This window comes from Lithobates pipiens, unplaced genomic scaffold (assembly GCF_037356315.1).
Source record: "Lithobates pipiens isolate NorthernLeopardFrog02 unplaced genomic scaffold, aLitPip1_a1.2 Scaffold_19, whole genome shotgun sequence".
NCBI classification, from domain to species: Eukaryota; Metazoa; Chordata; class Amphibia; order Anura; family Ranidae; genus Lithobates; species Lithobates pipiens.
Genome location: NW_027507764.1, coordinates 199,267,495 through 199,283,599, shown reverse-complemented (window position 1 = coordinate 199,283,599; position 16,105 = coordinate 199,267,495). Strand labels below are relative to the sequence as shown.

At 40.2% G+C, this 16,105-nt stretch overlaps 1 protein-coding gene across 1 annotated transcript in view; it reads left to right on the top strand.

Annotated features, from left to right (window-relative positions):
- Positions 1 to 16,105, top strand: part of LOC143996526 (uncharacterized) — a 32,279-nt gene that overhangs the window by 4,804 nt on the left and 11,370 nt on the right. The window contains exons 3-4 of the mRNA XM_077491615.1: positions 2,503 to 2,559; positions 10,313 to 10,426. Coding sequence (XP_077347741.1) covers positions 2,503 to 2,559; positions 10,313 to 10,426 — 171 coding nt within the window. The remainder of the gene's footprint in view (positions 1 to 2,502; positions 2,560 to 10,312; positions 10,427 to 16,105) is intronic.

Genomic DNA, 16,105 nt, shown 5'->3' with positions numbered 1-16,105 from the left:
AGAAATGAGCAGAAAACTACTAAGGCCCCATTCACACCTGAGCATTTTGTAGCTTAAAGTCATTGTAAAGGTAAATCAGAAAAAATAATAACAAACATGCCTATACTTATCTGCTCTGTGCAATGTAATTGCACAGAGTGGCCATGAAATTCCTCTTCTCGGGTCACCCGCCAGCACTCCTGGCCCCTCCTCTCCGACCAGTGCCCCAATTGGAAGCCACTCGTTGTGTGCTTGCTCCCAAGCCCCGCTGCTGCATCCATTGGCACAGACAGTGGAATTTGGCCCTCATCACTGGCTTTGATTCACAGCACTGGGTTCCCTAGGGACTGGTGCCCCAGCAAGGCCAGCGAGACCTGGAAGTTTGGGGGATGAGAACTGCAGATGTGCACAGCGCTGGATCGAAAGAGGGATCAAGTAAGTAAAAGGGGTGAAGGGGATGCTGATTCTTTTCTGTTTCTTTGTTTTTTTTTCACAAGGGGGATGCTGATGCCTAAACATTTTTTTACCTTAATGCAAGGCATGCATTAAGGTAAAAAATGTTTAGGCTTTACAATCACATTATGCCTAGGTTTATATTGGGGCAGTGCAGGAATCACAGCAATTCCTGTGCGTTTCCCGCACTGCATCACAATCGCACTCCGTTTATACAAATCTCTGCGGGTGTCAGTGGTAAGTTAACAACACCCCAAAAATGGTTTTCAAAACACAGTGCGATTGGTAGAATGCAAGTCGATTTCAGTGCAGCAAAAAAAATAAAAAAGAGCATGCACCATTTTCAGACGGGTGAGATGTGATTTGAGACATAAAAAAATGAATGCATTCAAATCACACTGCAAAGAATCGCATGGGATTTGAACAGGAATGCGGTGCGATTCCTGTTTGAATCACATGCGGTTCCCTGCACCGCACCAGTGTGAATCCAGGCTGAAGCTCAAAGCTCCAAACCTCTTAACAAAGCCTGTAAACACACAGATGAGGAGACCGATCATGTGTTCCCAGTACAGAGGAACACTGATTGGTCTCCTCTCCTTGTGAGTCCCCTCCCCCTACAGTTACAATCAAACCCTAGATAACACATTTAACCCCTTGATCGCCCCCTAGTATTAACCCTTTCCCTGCCAGTGACATTTATACAGTAATCAGTGCATTTTTATAGCACTGATTTCTGTATAAATGTGAATGGTCCCAAAATAGTGTCAAACGTGTCCGATGTGTCCGCCGCAATGTCACAGTCAGGATAAAAATCGCAGATCGCCGCCATTGCTAGTAAAAAAAAAAAAAAAAAGAAGCCATAAATCTATCCCCTCTTTTGTAGACGCTATAAGTTTTGCGCAAACCAATCAATATACGCTTGTTTGCGATTTTTGTTACCAAAATTATGTAGAAGAATACATATCAGCCTAAACTGAGGGAAATTATTATTTTTTTTTAAATTGGGATATTTATTATAGCAAAAAAAATGAAATATTGTGCTTTTTTTCAAACTTGTCGCTCTTCTTTTGTTTATATCGCCAATAAATTAAAACCGTGATCAAATACCACCAAAAGAAATCTCTATTTGTGGGGGAAAAAAAATTATAAAAATGTAGTTTGGGTACAGTGTTGCATGACTGCGCAATTGTCATTCAAAATGCGACAACACTGAAAACTGGCCTGGGCAGGAAGAGGATGAAAATGCCCTGTATTGAAGTGGTTAAACGGTGAGCACTCAGGTACCTGTAGCTTAACACCCGATGCTCCAAAGCTACACAAGCTACTTTTGAGGCAGATTTTAGTATTTTTGGCCCCATAAGCTTCAATGGGAATGCCTGTAAATGCTCAAATGGAGAGTTTTTGAGCATTTATTCAGGCTTTTTTTTGGCTGTAAGGACTTGTCTCCTCCCCAGGTGCTTTATGTTGTTAAAACAAAAAAGCCAGAAACTTGAATGCACATCTAAAATGCTTAAGATACTGGCTTAAAATGCTTGTATATGCATGCAAAAAGGTCAAAGAGGCAAAAAAATGCCCTACTCAGGAATGCATGCAGCCTAGAGCTAGCTGTTATATAATTAGTGTAATTAAAAGCTGACTTCAATAGCCATGTAAATTTGGTTAAACTTTGGATGCAGTGAGCCTAACCCCTTTGGGATAGAGATGAATCCAGTGTGCATGAAGCATTAGTAGGGGCATTAGTAGGGGCTTCTAGACACATTATTGCCCTAAATCTCATTATAGTGAGAGCTTTACAAGAGGCAGCCTCCACATTAGATCTAATTAAAACATTTGTTTAAAATAGGAAAGAATATTCCAACTATCCAATTTCCTTAAAATGATAACCTGCAGCCTTTTTTTTCTTTTTTTTTTCTTATTGCTCTTTCCATTAGTCTGTTTAGGGATATTTCTATTGCTAATAAAATTGTGTAAAATTACAGCTGCACCAGGACTAATCACCAGTCCTCTGGTGGGCTTCTGTTCTTTATTACTTTATTACAATAATATATATTTTTTTCTGCTTGATTGAAGTACCTTATATCTGGGGGTTCCCTTTGCTTGCTGATCAGAAGGCAGACGGTTAAACTGGTAAGTAAATTAAATGCATTTTCTGTCTAAAAAAATGCATTCAGATTTTTTTTCAATTTCAAACAACAACGTTGAAAGATGGGATACACAGAGTATAGACTGTACTTAGTAGACTGAGATCGGTCATACTGGGCCCAGATAACATATGTAATGGTGACAAATCAAAGGTCAATGCGGTTGATTTACTAAATTCAAAAAGGCAGTTGCACTCTGCAAATGCAGTTGCTTCATAGCTTAGTAAAGGAGGTAAAATGAGGTAAACCTTAACTTTGCAAAGAATTCCCGATTAGGTTGTAAAATTTTGGAAAATTTAAAAAACTGCATTTTTGCTTGCACATGATTGGATGATGGAAGTCAGTAGAGCTTCTGCTCATTTACTAAGCTCTTGAGCAACTGCTCATGCAGAGTGCAACCGTACTGTGCAAAGTGCACAGTCTATTTGTCTTTAGTAAATCAACCCCGCTGAGTACAGCATCACTAGTGTATAGAATACAATGATTCCCTCACATAAAAATAAGGAAGAAAGAGAGGAAATGAAAGAAATAAGCAGATAGACTAAGTTGGTCATGGTGGGGGGGGGGGGGGGGGGCTGTTTAAATGAAATGCATTTACCAGGTTTTCTACTTATGCTATATTAAATTAATAAATTCATCCTTTTTGTTACAACTCTCTGCTTACAACATCACCCCATTGCTGGTTATGTGTACTGCTATTTTCTGATTTTATCTGTAGGCACACAGCAGGTACAGTATGGTCTGTTGACCAATGTGTGCCAATTTCATGAAACTTCTGTATGAGGACTGGATTTACCACGTGTAGGCCAATGTTTGTGAGCAGCATGGTAAAGGTGGGACAGTACCAATCCTTACAATGTACAAACTATGACTTTTTTTTCCTTGTTTTATTTTGATTAAAATTTGTATTTGTTTTTTTTTTTTTGTGGACATTTGTGGTCAAGAAATTAACTTCAGGATGATGTGTGCACAGACAATGGGGTTGATTTATTAAAGGGAAATAGACTGTGCACTTTGGAAGGTGCACATGCCCTCTGCAAGTGCAGTTTCTCCAGAGTTTAGTAAATGAGGTAAGGCTTTACTTTGTAAAGAGTACCAAATCACATGCAAGGAAAAAAAACAGCATTTTTGCTTGCCCATGATTTGATGATAGAAGTCAACAGAGCTTCTGCTCATTTGCTAAGCTCTGGAGGAACTGCACAGTATTTTTGCCTTTAGTAAATCAACCCCACTGGTCATTCATGAGAGTTATTTCACTAAATTTAATGAAGCATGAAACCATCCCTCATTTCCTTTGATTTTAATCTGCATAATAATGTACAGCAGATATCATGCTTTCATTAGTTCATTGTGACATTGTACCCTGTTGCCTAGGCAAAAAGAAATTAAAAAGTGGCAATCGCGCAAGAGTAACAGATAAAAACGAATCTCTTCAGCTGGTGGGAAGAGAGGAACAAAATGAGACCTTTCTTTTTTTGAATTTGGTTTCATAAATAATTTGTTAGGGACATTTGTACTAATTAATCATTAAAATAAATCTGTCACTTGCACTATTACCAGTTACTCTTGTTGACCTTCCTCCTCTGTTACTGATCATATCATTGCCATGCTCCTCTGCTTCCCTGTTCACCAGCCAAAGCCCTGAGTAAAGAGCCCTGTTTAAACTCAGAGCTTACACAGGGATCTTCTTGATTGCTCATGCAGATATGGCTGTCCAAAAAAACTCTCCAGATCCAGCAGTTAGCTTCCCTACACAAATTCACACAGGAAAGCTCTATTTTGAGTCGATTCAAGGATTTTCTTTTGAAAAATATGTACCAATAATGCCACCCTATGGGAATGAGAACATATAGCAGCTGCCCCTAGAAAAATAGAACAAATCACTAAACTGTGTAAAATATTGAAATAAAGGATTTGGCGCTATACATGTTCATAAAAAAACTTTGCACAAAGAATAAATATACAGTGCATCAAACCTAAATGGGCACACTAATGAAATAAATTGTCATAATAACAAGCAAAAAGTCCATAAGTGATAAATCCCAACACCAAATCAAAATGCTCTGAGATAATACTTCTAGTTCTTCCACCACGAGTGCTCAGTATGAAGATGGCCACTCACCAGAGATGTTTGACCCCTTTTTACAGGACGGTCAAAAAATGCTTTTGAAGCACCAGATTGGTTCCACTAATAGCATAAATCCACTCCAATGGCCACTTACAATGGAACTAGGATGTAAAAAATTACTCCACAGGACACACGGATAAAAGTCTCATAGTGTAGTAATTTTTAATAAAGTGAAAAAAAAAACAGCAGCAATAATAGCAGTTACACTCACATGTTGAAGTTCCTGGCTTGGCACTAGGTGTAATCAGCGTGAGTGAGTCAGCTAATCCCCTGGGGATGGCGTGCGTTCCACATCTTACTCCAGAGGGCAAAGCCTGGTATGGTATATCAAGTTAGGACCCAGAAGTGACGGATCCTCCGCTCCGTCATATGTTTTGACGTAATTGGCGTTTTCAGGAAGTGACTTAACGCTGCTTCCTGCTTGCTTTTATGTGAATTGGAAGGCTGCTATTGGTGAGGCTCATCCAAAATGGAGGAGAGGACGAAAATGTGATACAAAATCTGCCTTTATGGAGCGCTCATGCACACAAGCTCCCCACTCCGTACATTAATAGCCAACCATAAAACCAAATCAATTAATTGACTAATGTATAAAAATCTTATAATCGATTGTATTCTCTGCCATCAGGATACAATGATCATGGGGGGAGTGGCCTGAAGATGGCGGAGTAGAGATATACGCTCCCGGAGCTCCGTTCACCCCCTGGCTACTCAGCTACTAAGGCAGCTACGCTACCTAGCAATAGAGCCTCTGCTTATGCGCTATTAATGAGGTTAGATAACTTGGAATGAAGGGGAGAGAGGAAAACCTGCAGAAGATTTCAGTGCAACCGGAGATTCAGCGGTACTTCCCGCGTACACGATCAGCAGTGTCCTGGGGCCGTGTAGCAGAGACACGTGGTGCAGCAGCTCGGGTAGAGTCTAGAGAACTGGAGGGTTTGGCCTCACCTGTCCATCATATGATGTCGGGAATGGAGGCGGGAACGCTGAGTGGTGTAGACGAACAGCAGGTGACTGTTTCAGACCAGCGGGTTGTCTCGCTGGCGGTGATTGATAACATAACCTTAGAGCACTCCTGCAGGCTCTGCCGACACAGGCAGACTTAGAAGCAATGATTACACGGGTGGAGGAGGTGCACCATAGAGAAAAAAAAATCACTAAAGCTGGTTCAGTCGGAGGTGCAACAGCTAGCAAACAGACTTGTTAAAGATGAAACAACTCTGGCTAACCTGGAAAATCGGATTACCCACCTGGAACAGGTACAGTCGCTACAAACTGTTTATGCCTCCTCTGTGCAGCTTCATTTGGAGGTCCTTGAGGAACGGAGTCACCTCAGAAACTTGCAGATCAGGGGGATTCCAGAGGGGGTAGCTCGAGAAAAATTGCAGCCCACGGTCCTGGCAATTTGTCAACAGTTTGCCAGTTTGGAACCCCCACAGGAGTTGGAGTTAGAGAGGCTGCACAGATCTTTGGGACCACATTCAGTGAACCCGAATAGACCCAGAGATGTGATATGCTGTTTTCATCGCTATGCCCATAAAAAGCTAATTGGTCGTAAAGCATGGGAAATAGGGGAAATTAGTTATGAGGGGTCCCCGGTGAAAATACTGCCAGACCTATCCCGAGCCTCTTTACAAAGGAGAGCGATTTTACGCCCACTGCTGGAAAAAATCAAGTTGCTGGGTAGCACGTACCGCTGGGGTTACCCAATTTCACTAACTGTAAAGAAAGATTCACTTTCATTTGTGTTGCGCCACCCCACAGATCTCCCAAAGTTGTTGTCTTTTTGGGGGTTAAACTGTTTGAGATCCCAAACTGGCTGCAGCCAATATTGGGACCCCCAGGAAGAAAAACAGTAACTCCAGCTGAATCAGAGGATTTACCATTGCAGACAAGGGGAAGTGGGGACCAGGGCAGTACCCCCCCAGATCAAATCAGAAAAGATCCAACACTCCAGAAAAAAGGAGAGGGTGGGGTTCAGGACATTATCCCCTAAAGAGACGGACATCAGATTAATTAGCTGAGGAGGATATCACTTGAAGAAGAACTTTGGCTTTCTGTCTTTTATTTTTTTCTCTCCCTCTCTCTTTTTTTTGGGGGGAGCCTTCTCTTCCCCCCTTCCCCTCACCCCTGATTTTTCTAGCTATCCTGCCGGGGATCCTCATGGACCTTATCTATTGCACAGTGGAATGGACACTACTGATTAGATTCACTTAAAAATATTTGGTACTTGATTGAGGTGTTGTGTTTTAGGTTTTGGGAGTTCCAGTTTTTTTTTTTTTTTTTTGCACTTTACTGAAATATTTCTCTTTTTTTCTAGTACTGAATAGGAGTGTTACAAAGTATAGACCACGGAAGGGGCACTTAATTGGGCGCTGTAAGAGACGGCACCCTTGGAAAACTGAAAATTTTATACTTACCTAATTTTCCTTTCCTGATGCAAAGCATGACAGCATACACGAATGGGATAGGCTCTGCCTCTGGACTGCATCCAGAGAATAGCCATTCGCAGCTGGATGAGCACTCAGGTTGGACAGTCCCTCTCTCACAAGGCCTAGCAGCCAACAAGGTGCTTTCTCAAGAACAAAGTCTTTTATCAACGACGTTGTTGCAGAACACATAGGAAACTAAGCTGTAGAACACTTGTAGGATACCTGGATCTTTCAACCAGCTTGGTGATATCCACAAGTCCGGATTCTCTCGTTTACTTCAGCCCTTTCAGGCTCTTGCTAAGAAAACCAACCTCACTCGTGGTAATCTTCTGAAGAGTCCTCCCCTGGAATGTTCTAAGTACACTGGGTCTCTCCCTCACCGGAAACAGCACCCATCCACCTCAGAATCCTTCCTTAGTTCCTCTGCCTTGGGCTAGCCAGGCCCCGAGGCATTAAAGTTCGGCGGATCTGCACCCCAGGCCATACCTTTCCTGGGGGCTGGTCAGGAGGACCTCCTGTGAAATAAGGAGAAAAGAAATAGGCTGCCTAAAGGTGACTATACAGAAATAGAAAAGTGACGTATGAAAAATATGTACCAATAATGGCGCCCTATGGGGATGAGAACATATATACATTGGTGAATATAACATCAGACAGTTCATCACCTGTGACACAAGATATGTTACCTACCTGCTTATGTGTCTGTGCAATTTCCAATATGTTGGTAGAACCACTAGAACCATGACCAAAAGAGTGGGAGAACATATAGGCAACATAAAAAATGGGTTTAAACACCACAGTGTATACAACCATTTTAGGTTGATGCATAACAAGGACCCGTCTCTGCTCAGGTTCTGGGATATTGATAGGGTTCAGCATTGGAGATGTACAGACATGGCTAAAAAAGTGTCGCAGATTGATTTGGTTCTATGGTTGGCTATTAATGTGCGGTGTGGGCAGCGTATGTGCATCGGCGCTCCCTAGAGGCAGATTTTGTATCACATTTTCATCCTCTCCTCCATTTTGGAGGAGCCTCACCAATAGCAGCCTTCCCATTCACATAAAAGCAAGCAGGAAGCGGTGTTATGTCACTTCCTGAAGACGCCAATCACGGCAAAACATATGTCGGAGCGGAGGGTCCTAACTTGATACGCCATACCAGGCTTTGCCCTGTAAAAAGGGGTCAAGCATCTCTGGTGAGTGGCCATCTTCATACTGAGCACTCATGGTGGAAGAACTAGAAGTTTTATCTCAGAGCATTTTGATTTGGTGTTTTATTACTTAGGGACTTTTTGCTTGCTATTATGACAATTTATTTCATTAGTGTGCACGTTTAGGTTTGATGAACTGTATATTTATTCTTTGTGCAAAGTTTTTTATGAACATGTATAACGCCAAATCCTTTATTTCAATATTTTGCAAAGATTTTCTTTAACCTGAAACCCTGATGAAGGGGATGTTTTTTCTAACCCTCGAAACGCATTGGATTTTTTAAAATAATAACTGAATTTGGACTTTTATCTTTTTGGTCTGGTGCTAATTCCGTGCATGTTGATTTTGTACACAGGAATAACAATCATCATGGGAGGAACAGGAGAAGGTTGCATTCTTCTCCATACCTAGAAGTACTGGTATTTTAAAGGCTTGGGCTAGAAAACAGGGTGCCACAGGATTGTTAGGAAGGTACAGTGGTGTAGTGGGTAGCACTCACGCCCAGCAGTAAAAAGGGTCGCTGGTTAGAATCCCAACCAAGACACTACCTGCCTGGAGTTTGCATGTTCTCCCTGTGCCTGCGTGGGTTTACTCCCAGACTCCAAAGACATGCTGGTAGGTTAATTGGCTTCTGTCCAAAATTGGCCCTAGTATATGGATGTGAGTTGGGGACCTTGGATTGAGGGCTCCTTGAGGGTAGGGACCCATGTGAGTGTGCGATGTATGTGTGGAGTGCTGCGTAAGTTGAAGGCGCTATATGGGTACCTTAAATAAATAGTGATACAATAGATGAGCATCTTAATCACACAGTACAGGGATAGGGACAATTGCAGACACTCACTCAGGATGGACTGGTGTATTTATTCAACCTTACTAACCATGTAACTATGTATCTTCAACTGAGGACATAGGCTACCAGATAAACCAGTAACTTTGCAAAGTAATACAAAAAGTTACTTTGATTAAGTAGTGGGAATACTTAAATAAAATCAGCAGGTTATTTCAGTTTACAAGTATTATACTGACCTAGGTGCCTAATTTTCCATTAACCCCCCTAGCGGTAATCCCGAGTCTGGCTTGGGTTAGGAATTTACTGATAGGAGCGGTAACCCCGAGCCAGACTTGGGATCGCATCGCTGGATGCAGGGGAGGACACAGGGAGAGTTACTTACCTTGTCCCCTGGATCCAGCGATGTCCTCTGCGCTGTGTGATCGAGCTGTCCTCCGCTCGATTCACAGTGCCGAATGCCGCCGAGCTCCGTTCCCTGCGGCGTTACGGCGCGCGGGAGCGGAGAACGGCAGCAAATTCAAAAAAGTAAAAAGACACAAAACACACACAGCACTGTAATCTTACAGATTACCGTGCTGTATTAAAAATTACACACCCCCTTTGTCCCTAGTGGTCTGTGCAGTGCCCTGCATGCACTTTTATATTATAAATACTGTTTTTTCTGCCTGGAATTTGGAGATTGCCCACAGCAACCAAAACATGTCCCTTTTTCAGTGTTTTAGGATTTGATTACATTATTGAATCATTTTTATTATTCTTTATTATATTATAAACTTTATCATACCCAGGATGTCCGCTAGACTCTGGTTTGAAGAGATTTAAGAGAGTTATTCCTAAGAATTACAGGACTACAAAATAAAATGCCAAATTTCCATGCAAAATAATTGTACCGCTTTCAGCACCTAAAACCGGACTGAATCATACCGCCAGGAAGGCTACGATTATGCCGTGATCAACAGACAAAATCTCTTTTTGGCCAACCTCATAAACAGCACAATGAATATCTTTACAATAGCTTTCATGATGTTTTTATTACTTTGATTTATATTAAATTCAAGCTACCTTTAAATTATATACAATTCATATTACCTTTATTTTTTAATTATGAATTAAATAGCTTATGTTATATACATATGCAACGTTATGTATTTCTTATCCATTATGTTTCTTTCCCCAGGAAATTCTAACTTTTGGTACAGTGGTGCTAAGTATTCTGGCCTCAACGGCTGCTATTATCTTTTATTCAGTGGAATTCACAAATCCGCAACTCCTTCCACACTTTAAAAGTGATGTGAGTTTTTCTATGCACTAAGCATGTTATAATGAAGTTATTTTGTGTGTGAGTAGTGCTGACATTGTTTGGACAGTTTAGACTTATGCCGCGTACACACGATTGGAATTCTCGTCGGAAGAAGAAGAAGGTTTTCCCGACGGAATTCCGACGGAATTCGGCTCAAGCTGTCTTGCCTACACATGGTCACATCAAATTCCGATCATTTATAACGTGGTGACGTACAACACGTACGACGTGACTAGAAAAAGGAAGTTCAATAGCCAGTAGCCAATAGCTTCTGTCTCGTAGTTGAATCTGAGCATGCGTGATTTTTGGCGTGTCGGAATTGCATACACACGATCGGAATTACCGATAGAAAGTTTTTCCGTCTGGAAAATTGAGAAAATGCTATCAATTTTTGGCTGGCCGAAATTCGGACAGCTAAATTCCGATGGAGCATACACACGGTCGCATTTTCCGATGAAAAGCTCTCATCGGTCTTTTTCTGGCCGGAATTCCGATCATGTGTACGCGGAATTAGTAAGAGAAAGCTAGGACAGAAAATGGCATGGGTATCACTAAATGTAGCTATTAGCCAAAAAGCATAAATTATTTTATATTCCTAGGACCAATTGCTGGCTTAGAAAAACATTCTAGATCCCAGTGGCATTATAATTGAAAGATTCAGCACTATTGAGTGCCTAGGTAGCAAAGTTTCTGGCCTTACTATACCAATTTATTTGTTGATGTCTGTGTCTCATAAAGGAGATCTTCTTTTACATTTTGCACAGAAATGATGCAACAGAAAATGAGAGGAAAGCTCTACAAAGTGATAGACAGCTATCGTCAGAATAGTTGTCTCCACTGAAAGATTCCCCCCACATACTTGGGTCTGGGTTCAGGAGAAGCTTTGTAGCACAAAGGGAGGTAAACAGATATGTGGCCCCACTGAAAAAAGCCCAGTCCAGTGGGGCCGCATATTTGCGTATGCTCGACGTGAAGGGGCTGAACACTATAGGGTTGATTTGCTAAAGGCAAATTGACTGTTCCTCTTGCAAGGGAAGTTGCACTTTGCAAGGGGATTATCCCCAGAGCTTAACCACTTACAGACTGCCCGCCGTCATTATACGGTGGCATTTTGAAGAGGAATATCATTGTTATGGCAGCAGCTATCTGCCATAACCCCAGAATCTTCTTTCCTCAGGTGGCCGTCCGCTTTCAGATAAAAGTGGTCTTTGCTCTCTGCCTCTTACCGGAGCCGCAGGCAGCAGCAGAGGTGATTGGATCCTGTCCCATCTGAGGGAAGATGGCCTCCACCCTGCTCCATACCATTGCTGGGCGGAAGAAACATCAAAACGTCACTTCCGCCCATAGCTCTTAAAGGTACATTTTTTTATTTTTTCAAACAACATTTTTTTTTCCCTTTTATTGTATTTTAGTGTAAATATGAGATCTGAAGTCTTTTTAACCCCAGATCTCATATCTAAGAGGTCCTGTCATGCTTTTTTTTATTACAAGGGATGCTTACATTCCTTTTAATAGGAATAAAAGTGACAATTTTTTTTTTAAAAGAACAGTGTAAAAATAAAAAATAAAAGGTAAAATAAATAATAAAAAAATTTTTATAAACATTTTTAACGTACCCTGTCCTGCCTATGGAGAGTTGTAAGGGTGAAAATTTGTTGCCATTCCATGAGCAAGTGCAATTTTGAAGAGTGACATGTTGGGTATCAATTTACTGTTGTCTTATTTTTTAATTCAAAAAGGGGTATTTTTTCCAAAAAAAAGTGTGCTTGTAAGACCGCTGCACAAATACAGTGTGACAAAAAGTATTGCAACAACTGCCATTTCATTTTCTAGGGTGTTAGAAATTTTTTCATAATGTTTGGGGGTTTTCTAAGTAATTTTCTAGCAAAAAAAATGATTTTAACTTGTAAACAACAGGTTTGAAATATAGGCCCGGTCCTTTAGTGGTTAATGAATGAGGTGAATCTATGCTGACTTCCAATGTCCAATCATGCGCAAACAAAATGGGTGTTTTTTTTTATTTTCCTTGCATATGATTTGATAGTATTTTGTAAGTGAACGTTCACCCTATTTACTAAGCTCTGGGGAAAATTCTCATGCAAACTGCAAATTCCCTTGCAAACTGAAAGTCCTACTGGCCTTTAGTAAATCAGCCATATGTATTTAAAACAGAGCTGTTAGTTGCATATGCTGGAACTCTATGTGGAAGCCCTCTGCATAGTGTGGTCCCTAAAGATAACTATACAGCCATGCAATTTAATGCCCCGTACACACGATCGGACTTTCCAACGGAAAATGTGCGATTGGAGCTTGTTGTTGGAATTTCCGACACACAAAGTTTGACAGCTGGATCAAAAATTTTCCAGCAAAATCCGATCGTGCGTAGACAATTCCCACGCACAAAGTGCCACGCATGCTCAGAATAAATTACGAGATGGAAGCGCTCAGTCTGGTAAAACTAGCGTTTGTAATGGATATAGCACATTCGTCACGCTGCAATGTTTAAAATTGTTTAATGCAGCGCATTCTCTTTTTCTTTATAATGCTAGAAGAATTACGTTGTTTTGCTTCTCATATTCACACAGACTTCTCACAAACTTCTTTCTTTATTATTTCTCGTCATTTTATTAATATAATATTTTTATTTGTCGAATCTCCCGAATATTTTTTTTTTTTTATGTTTTAATATTTTTAATTATTTTGTGGTTGTTTTTTTAATCAACATCACCTGTATTTTTTTTTTTGGTGATCTCCATACTTTTGTTTGTGTTTTTTGTGTGTCAAGTTACCACAACACCATTATTTTTATTTTAAACTCTAGGAGATTGTTTGGTGTTGGTGTCCCTTTTTAATTTGACTTTGTATTTTTGAAATGTAGCTGCCTACTCTCAAATAAACTGTCCTTTTTGAAGTGAAACACATAGGAAAGTATTTCTTTAACAAAAAAAAACTTTATTAGGGGTCATATACAAATAAAGAGGATGGCAACACTGGAGAAACTGCTGAAATTGAGGAAGCCTTTGGCCCCCAGGTCACACATCAATGCTTTTAAGGCAAAATTGGTGGCCTGAGGAGTCCATATATAAGGGAGTACAATTTGGTCCAGAAGTCCAAGAGATCAGGAACAGCAACAGATGACATACATGTCCCTAGGCTGTGGTCATACAAGAGGCTGCATCTTTTGTCAGACCAGACTGAACCCAGGCCATCACTATCTTTTCTTTCTTCCATACTTCCTTCCAGGCTGTGGCTGTGGTGTTGGAGGTGTGGCAGGAGGATGAGGAGGATGGTCCAACTCACAAGGTTTTTTTGGGGGGGGATTTAGTGTGTGGTACATGATTTCCTCACACATGAGGCTTTGCCCCTCCTCCACGTCCTGCAGTTTGCATGTAGCCATAGAGGCAAAGGCCTCTTGACTAGCGAGGGTGGTTCTGAGGGCTGCAGAAGCCTCCCCAATCAAGTGCTGACTCATTAATTTTTACAAAAAAAATATGTAGAACAATACTATACCTGGCTCAAGCTGGGCTCCTCCACTTCTTCCTGGCTGGAAGGCCCAGGGTGGGTGTCAGAAGCCTCAGTTGGGGTGGAAGGAAGCGTGGAAGGAAGGGTTGAGAGGGATTCCCTGACTTTAGCCTGGTCTAACAGAAAATGCAGTCTGTCATAGTACCACAGCCTGGGGACATAAATGTCATCTGCTGCAGCTCCTGACCTCTGGGAATCCTGGACCTTCTTGCTCTCCCTAAGATATGTGCTCCTCAGGCCACCAGTTTTGGCTTTTAAATAGGGGATGTTTGCCATGGGGACAACCGGCTTCACCAACCCCAGCAGTTTCTCCAGCGCTGCCTGCCTCTTTCATTTGTTATTATACTGTGGATGCTTCACCTGCCACAGACAGGGCAGCTCCCTGTAGTTGTCTATGAAAATTGGGCGAAAGCTGTGGTCTTTGAACCCATCCATTTTCTCTGAAAGACACAACACAAGTCAAACCCTAATGTCAGGCTAAACTCTCCTAATCTTGACCCAATATAGACCTCAATCTACAAGCAGTATAGGCCAGTGATGCACCAAGTTTAAATTGTACCTTCGTTAACGATCGTCGCTGTGATACCCCGCCCTCCTTTCACAGATCGTACATAAAACGCACGCGTGCTACGTTTTATATACACTGCGCATTCGTGAAACTCCGCCCACCCCTGGCATTCTTTCTAGTCTATTCCCCGCCCCTTCTCTTTCAGCGCAGTGGGGAGAGCACATGGTGAAGACACAGCAGGTGCATGATAATTTCAGCAACGAGGAGGACGAGGAAAGCCAGGAGCCAGAAAAATCCCGATCCCGGAGGAGATTCCCGCACCAGATCAGCAGAAGGAGCCCAAAGGGTGGCGCACGTGGTACTGAACTTCCCTTTTATAGTCCCGTTGTGCGTGTTGTACGTCACCGCGTTCTTGATGTTCGGAAATTCTGACAACTTTGTGCGACCGTGTGTATGCAAGACAAGTTTGAGCCAACATCCGTCAGAAAAAATCCGATGGATTTTGTTGTCGGAATGTGCGATCGTGTGTACAGGGCATAATAGTAGAATATTCTTTAATTCTACCAACTACTATTTAATGCAAGGGCCTGTGTAACTGTGCTGAAAATTAGACATGTGTAGAACGAAAAAATGTATTTTGTTCTTTTTCTATTCGTTATTTACATAAATTCATTTAGTTAAATTAGTTTAATCTGTTTAATTCGTTTTTGGCATTTGTTTCATTTATTCGTATTCTAATCGATTTGAATGTTCCGAATGCGAATCGATTTGATTCGAACAGTTTTCAAATTCAAATAGTTTTCAAATTTCCAAAGAGAATAACATATAATAGAAAATAAAGGAATAGAATAGAAAAATATAATAGAGAAGAAAAGAATATAGCAGAAAATAAAAGAAAATAATATAATAGATTAAAACAGAACAAAATAGAATTAAAAATAAAAGAACAGAATAGAATGGAATAGAATAAAAACAAATAAAATAGAATAGAATAAAATAGACAGAATATAACCATCTTCTGAAATTAGAATAGAATAGAAAAGAATAGAATTAAAAAAACAATAGAATAGAAATGATATAACCATTTCCCAAAATTCAAATAGAATTGATTTGACTATGAATAGAATAGAAAAGAATAGATTAGAATAGAATAGAAAAAAACATAATGGTGTAGAAAAAAATAACAGAATAGAAAGAATATAACCCTCTTCCTATTCTAATCTATTCTTTTCTATTCTATTCAAATTCAAATAAATTCTATTTGAATTTTTGGAAATGGTTATATTTTTTCTATTCTATTCTATTATATACTTTTTTAATTCTATTGTTTTTTTTAATTCTATTATTTTTCTGTTTGTTTATTCTATTCTGTTATTTTCTATTTTATTTTCTATTCTTTTCTACTCAAATTTGAATTTATTCTATTTGAAATTCAAATTTCAGAAGATGGTTATATTCTTTCTATTCTATTGTTTTCTATTCTACTAAAATTTGAATTGATTCTATTTGAATTTTGGGAAATGGTTATATTCTTTCTATTATATTCTATCCATTTTTTTAATTCTAGTCTTTTCTATTCTGTTATAGTCTATTCTATTCTATTCTTTTTTTTTTCCTTTCTATTATTTTCTTATGTATTC